This window comes from Aphidius gifuensis, linkage group LG6, assembly GCF_014905175.1.
Source record: "Aphidius gifuensis isolate YNYX2018 linkage group LG6, ASM1490517v1, whole genome shotgun sequence".
NCBI classification, from domain to species: Eukaryota; Metazoa; Arthropoda; class Insecta; order Hymenoptera; family Braconidae; genus Aphidius; species Aphidius gifuensis.
The window spans coordinates 4,227,679-4,245,280 of record NC_057793.1 but is presented as its reverse complement, the minus strand read 5'-3'; the positions used below and the strand labels follow the sequence as shown (position 1 = coordinate 4,245,280).

Genomic DNA, 17,602 nt, shown 5'->3' with positions numbered 1-17,602 from the left:
TTCAATACCTTAAGATATTATTATAATGCCTCATTTCATCGCAGACTGATCAGTTTTGTGTTTATCATTTTTATAACCATCAGATTCATCACTATTTTTTTCATAATATTATTTTTATTTATTCCCACTTCATTCTATGTATCATAAACTATTATTTTATTTGTTCCATCATACAAAATGTAACTCCAAAAAATAAAAATAAAAAGGACAGGATTCAATATATATATTTCAAAATAAAACAATTATTTGAAAACATCCTGGGTTTGTTTTATTATTGTTTTTTTTTGTACAGAACAAAATGGTATTACTGAAGATATATAATTATATTCTTCAACATAAATATAATCCAACAATGTATTTATTTTAATATTACAATTAAAAAAAATTTAATAATGTGCATATGTTTAATATGTATATGAATATCTGTGTATTTGCATTGTTAATATTATTTCAATTATCGATTGAATTTTTGCATTATAAAAATACCTGAAACGTATATATATATATATTTATTTATTTTAATTTTCAGTAAGCAAGTTGTTTTATTATTTAAATCATCATTCAACACAAATATATATGCCCTGTTTATTATTTATAATTATTATAATTAAGTTATATATTTATGTAGGCAGGTTTCAGGTTCTATTGCATTGGGATAAATTCATTATCGCTATCATTATCATCATGGTTGTGCTCAGCATATTTTTATTTAATAAATTATTTATCATTATTATCCTCAAAGAAATAGCTTATTTGTTTATCAGAAATAATTCATTTCGATTGAAAAAAAAAACATGTAAATTGTAGAAAAACATTAGTGTATATATTTCTTCTTTTTTTTTTCTCTTGATGAACAATTTGTGTGATTGATTATAATTGAGGTATAGTATTTTTTTGTTAAATGTATTTTTATTTATTATTTCGTCTATGAAAAAAAAAAAAAAAAAAATTGCGAGGTAGTTTATTATTTATATTGTGAAGTGCGTTTTCGACCTGCGAAAATTGTCGACAACATTTTTTTTTAATTAGTATTTTTCATTGTTTTTAAAAATCTTTGTAGTGTTTTAGATTATTAAAATGAACGACAATATATCACAGTCTTATTAACGCTTTAAATCCATTACTATTGAAACAACTATTGCACTGAGTTTTAAATATTATCGCGACACATTTTTCATTAATAAGAAAAAAAAAATAACAATGTTTTTTTTGTTTTTAGTTTGCTGAGAATATCGTGTCAGTTTGTTGATTATTTTTTTTTGTTTTGTTATTGTAATTATATTGGTAAATTTTTATTATGTCATAAACACGTTTTCAAAATTTTTTTTTTCAATTTTTTTTCAATTTTTTTCATGAAAAACTTATCTTTTTATAATTTTTTTTGTTTTTTTTTTCTTTCATTTTTTGTTTCAACCCGCTCTCACAAACGAGACGAGAAATCGACTAAGTAAAATTTCGAAATTTTTTTTTAAATATAATTTTTAGACATGTATACGTTGAACAATTAATTTTTCAAAAATTTCGCAAATTATTGTTAATAAAATTAAAGAGATTAATTTTTTATTAAAAAAATTTTGAATTTCTTTCGACTGAATTTTTTTTTATTTCTATTTTTTGCGCACACACCGAAATTTTTAATTTAGTTTAATTTTTTTTGTTTGTTTTTTTTTTGTTTTTTGTTTTTTTTTTTTGGTTTTTTTATTCATTTTTATTTTTAAACCTAAAGATAAAGAGCATTTCTCACCTTGGCATATCGTAACCGAATTATTATTATTTTTTCCAAATTTTTTTTTCCAGCAGTAGCTATTTCTCCGGAAGATTAAATTAAGAATCAAAACTTTTTTTTTTTTTTTCTTTTTCAAATTTAAATGTCATTCGAATTATTATTTTTATTTAAAAAGAAATATATACTTCTTTTTCTAAAGATAATTATTATTAAAATAAAAAAAAAAAAAACAATTTTGCATCCGAAGTAATGCCAACTGCTCTTGTATCCAGCCTTAATGCCTATTTTTTAAATTTTTTAAATTTCTATGATTTATTTTTTTTGTATTTCTTAATGATTAGCCGTAAATATTTAGTATTTTTAAAAACATTATCCACAAATATTTCATAATTTTTTCCATATGTAGTCGAAAGAAATTTTTTTAGTGAGAAAATTTTTTCAGTAAGTATATAAAAAAAAAAATTACATAAATTTCATACAATACAAATTTTTTCCGGTTGAAATTTTCATCGTAATAATCTTGCCAATAAAACAAAAATAAAAAAAAATATCTAAACCGGTTAATTTGTCGTAGTGACATGGTGCAAAAAAAAAAAAAAAGTTGTAATTTTATTTTTATATAAAAACTAATTGAAAAAACAAATAAAAAAAAAAAAATAAAATAAAACTCGACAAAGCAAACTGAAAATTAATAATTTGAACTTGAATTAATTATCGTAATTGCAGGATCACTTGAGCGCACTTGTCCAAATGAATTATCTTGTTATTTCAATTTAAATTTTCATCAATAAAAATTACATACAAGTGATCCCGATGCACTATTTTTACATATTAAAAATAAAAACCATTTTAACTGCAAAGAAAATGCAAAGAGCTTGTCTTTACAATGCAATACTTTTCTAATTAAATAAAAATAAAAAAAAAAACAAAAAAATAATAATTATTATTATAAACATTATGTATGAATAAATGTAAATTCTTTTTTTTTTTTTTTTAAATTTTCGCAAGGTTTCACGGCGTTGTGCCATTTCCTTAAAATACTATTATTATTTTTTAATTTTAATATTTTTTCGTTATTCCGTGTGCATGCAACCATTTTTGTACAGTTTAGTATAGTCAATGATTTTCTCAATTTCTTTTTCTTGTTAACAATGACAAACTGATTATTGAGTTTCGCATTATTTTTTTTTTCCTTATTAATTGTAATTTGTAATGTACAAATCAATGATAAATTATTATCAAATAACGTTCTCCAGTTTGTTAAATTGTTTGTTATTGTTTTGATAAAATTTATGTATAAATTATTTGATGATTTAAAGAAATTATCATAGTTGTTTATCGTGGAGAAGAGCATTTTTTGCTCGACAACAAATCAATAAAATCTGTGATCCCGTTTAATCGAACCGATTAATTACAATATACAATATAATTTACAATTTTTTTATTAATATTTTAATTATCATTAATATTTTTTTCTCACAATTATTTTCATTTTAATGGGAGATAATTTATTTCAATTTATATTTCCCTCAATGTATATTTTTCTCTCTGTTATTATTAAAACTATTAATTTATTAATATTTATATTGGATATTCTATTTTTTTTTTTTTATTAAATCTGTTGTGAATATATTTGACAAAAAAAAAAAAAACATTTCTTATACTTATATCAATATTAGAACAACTGCTTAACGGAAAAACAAGATTGCTTTTTTGAGGGTTAATAATAAACGCAACCACTCAATGCATTCTGTGCTTTTTTTTCTTTAAAGTCAACAAGAACAAAAAACGGCTTTATCAATGTAATGTCTAAGTATTAATATAAAGGAAATAAAAATTGAAATATATATCATGAATTGTGAAATACTAATTATACTATTTTTTTTGTTTTAAAAAATTTTTAAATTATCAAACGGTTTTTTCTTTTTTTTTTTTAATCTCATTTAAAAAAAAATTGTTTATGATTAATTCAAATTAATTTAAGGTTTTCTTTTTTTTTTTTTGTATTCTCTATGAAATTATTTAATTACGTTTTTTTTTTTTTTTTTTTTTTTGAATTATTTTTGTTTTTTTTTTAAGTTTTTTTTTTTTTCATTTTTTGAATAATTAATATAGAAAAATTGTAGCACTCTTGAGGTAGTGGACGCGTTACGATAAATGTTTCTTAATTTTTTTTTTTTTTTAAATAATCTGTACACATTGACGGCACAGTAATACAAATATTAATTTAATTATTTTTAATTAATTATTTTTTTTTTCTCCTTATTTTTGTTTGATTTGTACATTTCATCGTCCCCGAGTGTGTGAGCGGGTCTCACAATTAAACAGTATATATAATAATAAAGCCCGCCCTTTTTTATTTTTTAAAATCTTAATCTTTTTTTTTTTTTTTTAAATATATATATTTTTTTTTTTTTCTATCACCATCAATGAGCTTTTTATAGCCTGAGCTTTTTCACAAGTTTTTTGCTGATTTTGTTGGTGTAAAAAAAGAAAAAAATAAATTAAAAAAAAAAACTGCCAAAATAAGATTTAAAAAACAAATTTATATTTTTTTTGTTTTTTGTTTTACGATTAACACTATTTGTTTTCCATTTTTTTTTTTGTTTTTTTAATTAATGGTCCATTTATTATTTCCGATGTTATTTAATTTTTTTTTTATGTGTCTCGTCATTATTTTTTATTTATTTTTGCGTGTGACGATGCCTGCTATTTGGTCCATGTTCGCGTTGATTTTTAATTCAAATTTTTATATAAATTTCTTTCCTTTTTAAGTGTATATGAACGAGCAACGAAGTCGAAGAGTTATTTATTTATGTTTATTCTTTGACGTGCTCGATGGAAAGTGAGTGATCATTTCGATGCGGGGGTTATTATTATTTTCGGAAATATATGTAGTTAAATCAAATAAACCGAAATAAATATGTCATATAATGACACATGGGGCTCGTTTAGTCGTGAGTGAATTTAAATCTTATAAAATGTTTTTCCTACGACTGAAAAACAAGTGTATATTTTATTTTTTTTATTTTCTTGATTATATTGTTATTCGCGATAATATTTATTAGTTTTTTTTTTTTTTAAACTGGATAAAGGAGTGTCAGTTTTGTTTTTTTTTTAAATGCTTAATTTACTATAATTTTATGTTTTGTATTTAATTGTGTTTTGTTTTTTTGTCTATTTAAAATTCATTTGATACAAAAAAAAATTGACAAGTGGCTGAAGCGGGAGATCGCAATATTTGAAAATATGAGGATTTGATTCAAGTGATATTTTTTAAACGGAGCTAAATTAATCAACAAATCTACATCAAAATCCTCGTGATACTCTGGTGAGACGGTCTCCCAGCGACCTGACCACACCACATTCTTTATATACTTTTTAAAAATTTTTTTTTCTTTTTTTTTCTCCTTTTTTCTTTTTTTTTTTTTAATAAAATTTTCATTTTTCTCACGTAATATATTATTAAATATATTATAAAATTTTATCTGACTAAAAAACTCCTTTTCCTAGAATAAACGTACAGAGCAGATTAATAATAAAAAAATATAAAAAAAAAAAACATTCTGCATCTGACAAATTATCTCATCATTAAATTTTCTCACTCACGAAGTTACTTTGCCTCGTTTTATATACCCTTTCACGCATCAATCAATTTTATAACTTTATTATTTCGACTTTTCTTTTTTTTTTTTTTAATTTTTTTTTTTTTTACTTAATCTCTCTCTTTTTTTTCTCGTTTTCTCACTCTTTTTTTATACTCATTCCATTTATTTATATTAAAAATTTAAATCTTCTCTTTTACTCACAAAAATTTTCCTTTTTTTTCATCCCTAATATCATTTAAATCCATTAAGTTATATAAAAAAAAAAAAAAACATTTAACAGAATAAAAAAAAAAAAAAAAAAAATCTGGGGAAAAAACTGAAAGAATTATTTAGATCTCCCCCCAACAATGTATCAAAAATAAACTTATATTCTTTTTTTTTTTTTTTTTTTTTTCATTATTTTTTTCTCAATCTTTGTTTCCTTCAATTAATCGCCACTTTTAACTCTTTTATATTTTTTTTTTAACTTTAAAAAAAAAAAAATCTTTGTCACGTTTTTTTTTACTTTAAATCTACTTCAGCTTCGTTCTCCCAATATATTTATAAAAAAAAAAACGTGCACACTTTCCAAATTTGACCGTTTCAACGCAAATATGTTAATCCATAATTATTTTTATACCTCGTTTTATTCTTTGTACTAAACGCGAGTAATTCAACAACGAATGTCGAGAAATTTATTTATTTTTTTCATTTTTTTTTCGTTACTTTTAGTAACTTGAAGATTATTTTTTCACTGATGAAAAATATCATTTATTTGTTACCGAAATATGTTGCGAGACATTTATCAAATACGTATATAAATATTCGTCTCGCAATGATTAATATTTGTTAGTCCAGTTTGATAGATTTTTCAGTTGATTACCAAAAAAATCTTTATTTGAGATTAAAAAAAAAAAAAAAAATTCATCTCAACTGTATTGAGACTTTCATGTTTACTGATAAAATTTAAATTAATATCTGAATAAACCTAATTAAACCTGTATCGCGACTCACGTTATCATTATTATTATTAATTAATTAAATCACTTATGAATTAATAGTTTATCAGTCAACACACGCACACTCACACATAACATTCATGGTAAAGTATAAATCCCTGAAAATGTTTTGTTGCTTTTGTTTGTTTTTTTTTTTTTTTTTTAATTCTCAAACGTTTTTTTTTTTCATTAACTTAAATTTTCATTTGCAAAATTCTTGATCTTTCATTCAGTAAGTTTAAATTTTTTATTTTACCTTTTGATAAGGGTGACATTGAATTTGTTTAAAATAATTTAAAAACAAATTGATGTTACTCTTGATAAAACATACAATCCCTCGAAATAATTGGCAATATATCTTATCAAGATAATTTGTAGAAATAAAATTCATTGCCAATATAATTCATCATTAATAATACGAAAAAAATCATAATTGTTTCTTTGGTATTACGTTTCAAGGGAATTGTACAAAATGCTGTTCAAACTTATTAAAATATTAATTTATTCTGAAATGTCAGAGTGGCGCATTAATTATGTTCTCTTGATTAATTTTTTTTTTCATTTATTTTTTCTTAAATTTCATTTATTATTTTTTTTTTTTAAATCTTAAGTCACCATTATTTAAATTGGTTACGTAATTTACAAAACTGTATCTTAGTTTTATATTTTTTTCTAATGATAATTGTAAAAACAAATTTAATATAAAAAAAAGATACAACAAAAAAGAAAAAAAAAATAATAATATTAGAACAGTTGCAAATGATAATATGAACAAAAATATTAAACACGAATTTTTTTAAAAAAAAAGAAAAAAAAGGCTGAACTATATAGTTAATTAATTAACAGTGTAATAATAATAATTATCGGTATAGCAAAGTGTAAGCTGTAATAACATGTATATAACGTAATTGTGTAATTGTAACTTAACTTTTTTTCATTCTCTCTGTATACTATTATTAATAACTTTAAAACTTTAATATTACGTAGACTTTAAATCAGTTGGTTTCTCTTTCTTTCATTATTTTTCTCTTTATTATTATTATTTTCTTTTTTTTTTTTAATTATTTCTCACTTCACTCTGCTCTATCATTAGTTATTAATCTTTAATCATAATGAATGAGGTAATAAGGTTGTGTGTGTTTTCCGTAGTTTTTCATTTTTTTAATTTTAATTTTTTTATTTTCATTATTTTTCTTTTGTTTCTTTTTTTCATTTCTTAATTTTCTTAATTTTTTTTTTTATTTTTTTACTTGTCAAACGCTTTACTATCGATGCGGTGGGTTTTTTAAATTTTTTTTTTCATTTTTTTTTTATTCTACGAGATCTAGTTATTCATTATTTGTTTAATATTGTTCATCGGTTTTTTTTTTTTTTTGTTATATTTCATGCGACTTATTAAATATAAATAACTAAATATACAATAAAATTAACGAGAACCGTGATGCACAGGGTAGATTGTACAAGTGCAGGCTTAATTTTTTTTTATACAAATTATAATTTTACAATCAAAAAAAAAAAAAAACAATAATGATTGTATTAATTTTAAACTTATATTCTCATTTACTTCCCAGTGTCATGAAATTATTATTATTATTTTAAATTTTCATTTGCAAATAGTAACTTCCAGAGTCCCATTGCGAATGAATTTAATTATAAGATCAACTAGTGATCAATTCAACACACATCGCTGACAAGTCTTGATTTAATTAAAAAAAGAAAAATATAAAAAAAAAAAAACACTTTTTTTTTCTTTTTTTGTTTGAATAATCACACACGATAATGTATATACTATATCAAGCAAGCAGCGGTAACAATTGATTAATTTCGTGACACCGGGAAGTCACTCGAGATTCAGTAGAGTTTTTTTTTTTTTTCTTAAATTTACTTATTTGCCCATTTAAAACACTTCCGAGCATCGCGATTAAATCGTCCACAATTATCTTTCACAGTTTAAACCACCGCGAACGATTAAAACATAAAAAAAAAAAAAAAAACAAAAGTTTAAAATAAAATGAAAAAAAAAAAGAAAAAAATAAATAATGAATCTATTGAGGCGTTGATTGACATCAGGTGTTTTTATGTTGATTTGTTGTTGTTTTTTTTTCTTTCTTTTTTCATTCGTTATTGATGATTATTAATCTCATTTTATCATCTTAATTTGAAGCAGTGTTTTAATTTACTGCTGTTGTTGATTTTGAGATGGTGAGTTTGATGATTGAGATTGGGGGGATTGTTGTTGCTGTTGTTGTTGAGCAGATTGTGACTGCGGTGATTGTGGTGTTTGAGAAACTATGCTACCAGCTTGTGATGCGGTACTGTCATCTCTTCTTGAACGTGCACCACCTTCTTGGCTGCTTCCGCGACCAGCGCGTGAGCCAGGAATTCCAGTTGTGCTACCTGGAGCACCTGATTGAATAACCATTGCTCTGATTCTTCTTTGTGCAGACTATATTTTTTATAAACAAAAAAAAGCACAGCAATTAGAATTATGTTACTATTGATTAATTATAATTATTATAAATTAATTAATAATAAATACCTGAACAGAGAAAAATGGTCCAATTATATGGACAGTTGTTTCTTCATCAACTGGTGCTGGTGTTGTTTGTTGTTCTGAAAGTTTAATGACACTTCCAGTAACACGTTGAAGTTCTCTAACATTTTGACCACCTTTACCAATAATACGACCAACTTGAGCACTTGGTACAAGAATTTCAACAGTAAGTCTGACATCTTCAGTTCCAGCAACAAAACCTTCTTCACGCATTTTTTCAAAAATTAAATATTGTGCCTAAAAAGAAAATTTAAAAAATTAAAAAATTAAAATATAAAAAAAAATAAAAGGTATATTATTATTTATAAAAATAATATAATTGTTGAAGAGGTACGGGGGTAATATCACGATGTTTACGAGTGAAATAACCACGAGTTAGACTCTACATTATTAATCTTCCTGGTTGAATCAAGGTGAAGACTGCTTACGCCAGCACCCCAAATGTACAGGTTTGCCTTTTTTTTTTTTCTTTTTACAGTCGATTGGAATCGAACTGGGCACCTCTGGTTTAAAAAACTACGAGTTTACCTCAAGACCATCACGTCTTCCAAAATAACAAGGTATTTTTTTCATTCATGTTCATTTGAATAAGCAAAAAATATGGCAAATTATTTATCTTTTTTTTTTTTTGAGTAATTTACCTTCCATTGAGACTCTGGTGAACCGACAATGGTGACTTTTCTTTCAGTTTGTTGATCAGCTGGTTTTTCTTGTTCAAGTGGAGCAATTTTAACACTAGCACCAGAGAATCTAATGATATTTCTGATATGAGAACCTTTTGTACCAATAATAGCACCAACACTGTTGTTAGGAATGTAAAGGAAAGTTGTTTCTTGTGTTTCAGTTGTTGGTACACCTTGTTGAGTTTGTAAACTTCCTTGATATGGATATGGAGCTGGTCCTGAACCATAAAGACCAGGTCCACGTGAGCTATAGCCCATTCCTGCTGTTGACATCATTGCCATTGGATGAAGTCCAGGGAACATCATGCTTTGTGGCTAAAAAATAAAATGTAAATTAATATTTATCATCATATAAATACCTTGTCTTTTAATATTATATATTAAAGATAATATTTACAGCCATTGCTTGAAGATCATTTTCATAACTTTGACGAAGTTTACTGGAGATCATGGATTCAGCTTTGCTCATATTATCAATGGTGCCTTTGACGGTAATGATACGTTCAAGATTGAAGCTATTGATGTCATTTATACTGCTGACTGTTATTTTAGATTCAGTATCAAGCATTATTCTTTTGATTGTATTACCACCTTTTCCAATAATACGACCAATCAAATTGTTGTGTGCAAGAATTTTCAATGTAATCTCACTGTTAAAAATATAAATATGTATAAATGAATATTTCAATCTTTATATGTATGTATTATGATTTTTAAAAATAAGAAAAATAAATATACATACCCTTTATTTGTATTGTTAGCTTCTTGTTGCATAACTTCAAGTATTTTTTTGCATGCATTTGTGCAATTTTCTGGATTACCATAAATGGTAATAGCTTTTTCAAGTGAACCAACATTGTCTTTACGGTGTACATCAACTCTTGCTCTTGTTGATTGAGTTATTTGACGTATTGTTGAACCTTGACGACCAATAATAGCACCAACCATATCTGATTGTACAAGAACACGTAATGGAAAATCTGTTTGACGTCCAGAACCAGGTAAACCAGTAAATGCAACGCCTGGACGTTGGCTACGTCCCCTTCTTCTACTTTCGGCACTCGACATTTCCACTTTCAATGAGAAACCCTCGAAATCGTAGCCATTCAACTGAGACACAGCCCTAAATTAAACAAAAAAACATTAATTTTTATTTATGATTATTATATTAATATAATTATTTAAAATAAACTTACTGCTGTGCTAGCTCTTGTGTTTCATAGCTGATGAGTAATGCTTGGCTATTTGGATCACGAGACTGCACTTTTTCAACGTTTTGCACCTGTGCATAAGCTGAGAAGATGTTCTGGACGTCTTCGAATTTGGCGTGTAAAGGCAGATTGCTAACTAAAACCTTTGCCACAGAGCCACTGTTTAAACAAACCATAAAAAAAATACAAATTAATTTTATTTATTATTCTAGATATAGTAGTTATTTTATTAACATAATATAAATTTATCAGTGAGTCAATCAACGCAGTTTATTTTAAATTATTAAGAATGACAAATGGACATGATACTTTTTAACAAAAGATTTAAATAACTCACGCACATCAGATCTATCGTCAGATCTCAGTGAAAAACGAAATAAAAAATATATTTTTATAAATATAGATGTACCACAACATGCTAGTACAAAGTCTGCAAATAATAATTTTGACATTTATATTGAAAGTAACGAGAGACAAACACACTGCTTGAGAATTAAAATTGGCTCGTTAAATGAGCATTAAATTATTCCTTGTCTTTCACACATTATTTTTTAAAATACACTAATTGTCTTTTTGCTGTTTTTTAATTTTATTTTTATCGTCTTTGTGAAACATTGACGAGGAAACTAACAAAACTAATTTACAACATGAATAAAGTTAAAACAAAAGCCGAAAAAATAAATAAATAATATTGTTTTAATTTTGAATTAAATAATATATATATACACTGTCTTTTGTCATTCTTGGAAATGAACAAAAATGTAATTTTTTTTATTTTTTCAATTATCATAAAACAAAACAAGATTGGCATTATTGTCTAGGTAAATTAGACAATTACCATTGTGAATAATTTATATAATTTATGGAAAATATTTCTCTTGTTAATTTTTCTGCTTGACTAAAATGATTTAGTCAATCACATGAATGTATCTATTTATTTTTATCTTGATATATAAACAATACATAATTTTTATACAATTTTTATTCAACAGCTTTACTTGTCAATTATCATTTCATTTATTCTGATTATTTCCTTTAATTTCAAGGAACAAAATGCATTAGAAATTTGATAGATGTATATAATGATGATGATGATGATGATGATGCAAAGAGGCCACCACCATCACCACTTCAACTCTCTTCAGAGTAAACATGTATGAGGGATGAAAAACTTGAAAAAAAATATAAAAAAATTCAAACCCAGGGGGAATTAAAGGCAAACGGAATAAAGAAGCAAGAAGGGCAGAAGAATTTTGCCTTGCAATGACTCTTGCAATAAAGGGGAAAGTAGAAAATACAAAAAAAAATTACTTTTACTCTCGTATCAATGTGGACTAGTATCGATTTTTCCTTTTCGTTTTTTTCTTTTACTTCCTACTTTATTAATCCTACTCCAATAATTTATTACTAATCAAAAAAAAAAAAAATACAACAATATTTAAAATTAAATAAAGAATTAAATGTTTTTATTTAAATAAAAAAAAATTTTCTACATAAAATTTAAAAACGTGTAACAAGTTGAATTGTATTTTATTTTTTTTGTTTTTGCATGTTGAGAAATGAGAATAAATAATGAAAATAATTCATATATATTGCAAGGGTTTGATAATATAATGGAAGACAAAAAAGTAGAAGGGAGAATTGAAAGATAAAAGGCTATTGTTTAGTGTACATTTAAAAATTTTCAAAAAGTTTTAAAAGTAAATTTTACAAAAGTATACATCAGGGTCATTGCTTTCGAAATTCACATGTCAATACATTTATGCTAACTCACTGTATTTTACCAATTCTCACATTACCCCAATTTATATTTTTAATTTTTTTTTTTAAATTAAAAAAACATCAAGTTTATTCAACTCTCATGATAAAAGGATAATCATACATACAAACTTTAAAACAAGAAAAGCAAAACACTAAAAAAACTAATTTAATTTTTCTTTTTTTTTTTCGATTGACAGTAAATTAACACAGCCGAAAATAATTATGCAAGTGACTTTTTTTTTCTTTACATATCGAGGGTGTAAAGTAATGGTAATAACAATAAATTAAACAAGGGTTAAAAATAATAAATAATAATAAAAAAAAATTTAATTATTTGATAAAATAAAATTAACATATTTCTATATGATAATTGAAAATGAAGTTGGTTTAATGTCATGATGCTTGATGATGTTAAAATTGATTTTAAAAATTTTATTAAAACTTTTACATGTTTTGTTGAGTATAATAGAAGCTGTCATTGTATTTGTGTATCAACTTGATAAATAAAGTTTAAGTATTAAAATAAAAATGCATAGAAATCGTCTAGTAATTCTAATGTCTCTGATTCTCTGCCAATGCATTTTCACATTGTTAAAGTTTTTAAATCACAACATCAATATCTCTTAGATATAAAAAAATAAATATTCATTTTTAATTTTCATATACAATCACATTGAAAAAAACTCATAAGGTATATTTTTTATTATCAAAAAAAAATTTACATGTTTTTTGCATATTTTATTTATCAACTATGTCGATGACATTTATTTTTTAAATAAAAATTCATTGTTAAATGTACTCACGGCAATTAAAATATTATGTTAAAGCTCAAGTTAAACGACTGATAATTATGATTAAAGTCAGTCATACATGTAGACAATATTTGAGTCAGGTAAAGGACCTTATCAACAACAACGCGATATATATATAAACATGTGCAATTTTTATTATTATTTAACTCGTTTCTCATTGGCCTTTTTTTATTTTTTATTACGGCATTTTGTTTATTTTATTTTTCCATATTGCATGTGTCTATTTTATAGGCGGAAGTGGTATATTTTTATTTTTTTACTATCAACTTTACTTGAAATTTTCTTGTCACACATTATTCAAAATAAAATCAAGTCTCAATGAATATCATCATCATTAATTGACAAATGAAAATATTAAAATGTAAATAATTCAGTATACATAATGATGAGAAAAAAAAATAAATATTTATATTATCATTATTATTAATGTTTATTAGCAGGCGGTCTATCTTGTCTATTGATAGAATGAAGTGAGAATTTTTTCGAGGTCGACAAGTTTGATGATGTGGTGGTTTCTCGGTTCGTAGACCCTTCCACAGGCAATCGTGTCCGGTTATCGAGAGTTATCGAATATTGTTATGCGGGCGAGTCACGCGTATAATCTTTTGCCTGTATATAATCAAGACAAACTCAAGCGACCTCTTTTTTATTTTATTTTTAAATTACCATTTATATTTTTAATATATTTTTTTAATTATTTGAATTTTTTTTTCATCGAGTCATTTGGCGCCAATTTTTTTATTTTTAATTTACGTGTTAATTTTGTCACGCATCAATGATGAAGGGATCAACTGAGTTGACATTCTTCTTCTCCTTCTTCTTCTTTTTGGCGCCAGGAAATTCAAAATAGAAATTAAAAATTGTTTATGACTCAAAATTTAAACTGCTTAGAAATTTTTTTCCGATTGTTTTATTTGAAAGAAAAACACGTGGAATTAAATTTTTTTTGATAATAGTGGGCGTTTTAAAAAAAGACTCATCATTGGTAATTATTATAAACTGTTCAATGCAAAAAAATAAATGACTCGTTTATTATTCTAACGATCATCAATTGATGGGAGGAAATACACGTGCTTTGCATAAAATAAAATTACTTGCAACTTTCTTATTGACTCATATTTTTCATTTTGATACCAATTTTTTTTAATCTTTCAAGCAATTTAAAGCAGTTTATTAAAATTGAATGAAAATTCATTGAAAAAAAGCAACATAAAAATGTACATCGATGTTCATCACCTGTCTTTAATATCATTTATCAAAAAAATATTTTATCATTAAAAAAAAAAAGCTGTTGGTCTATAGACATTAATTTTAATGATTTGTTGGTATTTTTTATTTTCATTATTATTAGATAATTGGCAAAAATAATAGTAATAAAGACAATATTAAAAAAAAAAAAAAGTCAATGTTGCGTGAGTTTAGTAGGCATGCGTTTTGCTATAGAACGCCGTTGAGAATAAAAATTATAATGGAAGAAGAAACGCCACATTGCCCGACGAACTTCGAGGAATTCCCAATGGATGTGACCACTCTCTTTCTTCATGAATTCCACGCAAATTAAAAGGTCCAACAATACCGAAAAGTGTGGATCTAAAAAATCCATAACTTGATACAAAAAAAAAAAAATAGTTTTAAATATAAAAAAGAAAAAATATTTCAATTTGTTTTTGGCTAAATTTAGAAATATAATATTATCAGTCACAATTCAATTCAATTTTTATTCTAAATTTTGTTGATCAATAAATTCAATCATTTATTAATCTGCGATTAAAATCGTGAGATAAAAAAAAAATTTATAAAAACTCGTTAGGTGTAATTAATGATAATGAATAATAAACATTTAATTGATGTTGCCGCAAATTATTATTGGTAAAACGGCACGTTAAAGAATTTTTAATGTCTTGAAAAGAAAAAAAAAATTCATGGAATTTATACGGTTGAAATAAATAAATAAAAAATAGTGAAGATGATTGGCTAAGGAATAATAATGTCGAGAGGTTTCGCACTGGCTGCCACCCTACATACACCTAAATACTATTATTGGACACCATCAAAATAACCAAGATAAATTTGTTTTATATTTTTACTAAATTTTCTTCATAAATATGTCTTGTGTATATATATTTTTTGTTTGTCATTTGAATTTTCGCATTAGCGCCGACAGTAATAGAACCACGTTAATTTTAAAATATTATGAGTTCAAATTTTAATATCAAAATATGACTTGAAAAATATATTTATATTATTTTAGTGAGTGTTTAAAATTATCACAAATAAACCGGAAAATATATTGAACTCAAAGTTCAGGGTTATTGTGATGATCGAATGAAAAAATTTAAAATATTTTCATGGAGCAAACACGTGCAAGTCGAGTACTTTGTTGAGCATTAAAAAATTATATATATATAAATATATATTTATTATCTCTTCTGAATTTATCATTGTGTAATTATTTTATAACTATTTATCAGCATGAAAAAATGATAATGTTATTTCAAGTCCAGGGTAAATGACTCATTGAATTTTACATTTTTTTCCAGCAAATATATTTCATTATAAATTTTCTTATAAATTTCAAAATAATGTTTTTTTTTTTTTTATAATATATATAAAATATCTATAAAAAATTTTTTTAATTAATTGTGGTTGCATGAAAATAAAATAATTTTTTGCTTTTTTTTTTTCGATATAATAAATTTTAAAAATATAAATCAAATAAATGCATAATACATATGAATAATATTTGCATCATTCAAACATCCATTAAATAAAAAAAAAATAAAAGGATAAAATAAAGCACAAATGCATTTTTAATATAATATTTCTTGACAAATTAAAATTTCGTAGAAACACCTATCTATCGACGTCACCAACAATATAAAATTCCAAAGTCCTGACATCAGATAAAAAATAATAATAAATAAATAAATAAATAAATAAGTTAAGTTATTATTCTATATTAATAATTAAAAATAATAAATTCACAAATATTTATTAATATAACAATAAAATAAAATAAAAAAAACAAAAGAAAATAATAAAAAACGAAATGAAAAAAAATAAATGACCTGGGTTGGACGAGTGAATGAGTCGTTGAAGAAATATGTACGCAATAACACATTCAACATTTGAGTCGAGATATGAACCTTTCGAATTCACATCATGACACTCAATACGACATAGCAAAAAATTCCATGTACATTGACAACAAGACAAGAGACTTTTTAAGTGAGATACCTAATCTCATACCGCATCATCAACAATCGTACTCTATCAAAAGAATTTAAACTCATCAAATAATCAACTAATAAAAAAAAAAAAACAACAATAATTTACAAAAATAAATAAAACAATATTTATTTCATCAATAAAAAATTCTTACCTGCTCGAAAAAGCAAAATGAAATACAAAAAAAAAAATATATCGAAATAAAAAAAAATCACTAATTTTTGAATCACATACTAATCACATTTCGAATTGAAAAAAAAAAAATTAAAATTTAATTTACAGTACATTCACCTCAAAGTAATTCAAGCATTAATAATTAATAAGCACGTGTCTCACAAAAAAAAAAAAAAAAATGATTACGCCACTGATAAATCTCTATTTATTTTGTTTTTTAGATTGAATCGACTTTTGAACTTGGGCCACCGATTGAGAAAGTTAAAACGTAGATAACAAGACTGTCTTAAATACTTATATATATTTATTTATTTTTTTTCATTTTTAAAGCTATTTATGAAGGAGTAAATAATTGTTGATGTTGATTGAGAACAATGATATAGTTAATATTTGTTAATTTTTATATTTAATTATTTAATAAATTCATGAGATGATAATTGTGTTGTTGCAAAAATGAACTAAACCGGCTAACGTCCCGCGACGTACTGCGAATAAAAATATTTAAGACATGGCAATATAGCAATGAGTTTGATACATTCGCAATGTTGTATATTAAGCTCGTGGTTGGCCATAGTGGTAGCAGCACTGTACTGCGCCATCGTCGCGATGTGAACACGAATAAACTCGAGTTTTACTTCGTGTTATTATTGTATTCTTAAATACATATGTATATACTTTTAAATATTATGTATAGTAATGGTATTTTTTTATTTTTCATGGGTAACAACATGCTGATGATGATTGACCAATAATAAATGCCCAAAAAAAATTTAAAATATTAATAAAAATTAAAAAAAAAACCATATTAATTTAAAGATTTTTTAATTTACTCGAAATCTAGTTAAAAATAATAAATTTATAATTTAAC

The 17,602-nt window shown here is 24.2% G+C and overlaps 1 protein-coding gene across 3 annotated transcripts in view; it reads right to left on the bottom strand.

The window, feature by feature from the left end:
- Nucleotides 1-806: 806 nt before the first annotated feature.
- Nucleotides 807-17,602, bottom strand: part of LOC122858959 (insulin-like growth factor 2 mRNA-binding protein 2) — a 61,293-nt gene continuing 44,497 nt past the window's right edge. For all 3 annotated transcript variants that reach the window (XM_044162219.1, XM_044162220.1, XM_044162222.1), the window contains 6 exons: nt 10,745-10,918; nt 10,291-10,671; nt 9,946-10,198; nt 9,507-9,863; nt 8,851-9,102; nt 807-8,757 (listed from right to left, as the gene is read on the bottom strand). In XM_044162219.1, coding sequence (XP_044018154.1) covers nt 8,488-8,757; nt 8,851-9,102; nt 9,507-9,863; nt 9,946-10,198; nt 10,291-10,671; nt 10,745-10,918 — 1,687 coding nt within the window. In that variant the 3' untranslated portion in view covers nt 807-8,487. The remainder of the gene's footprint in view (nt 8,758-8,850; nt 9,103-9,506; nt 9,864-9,945; nt 10,199-10,290; nt 10,672-10,744; nt 10,919-17,602) is intronic.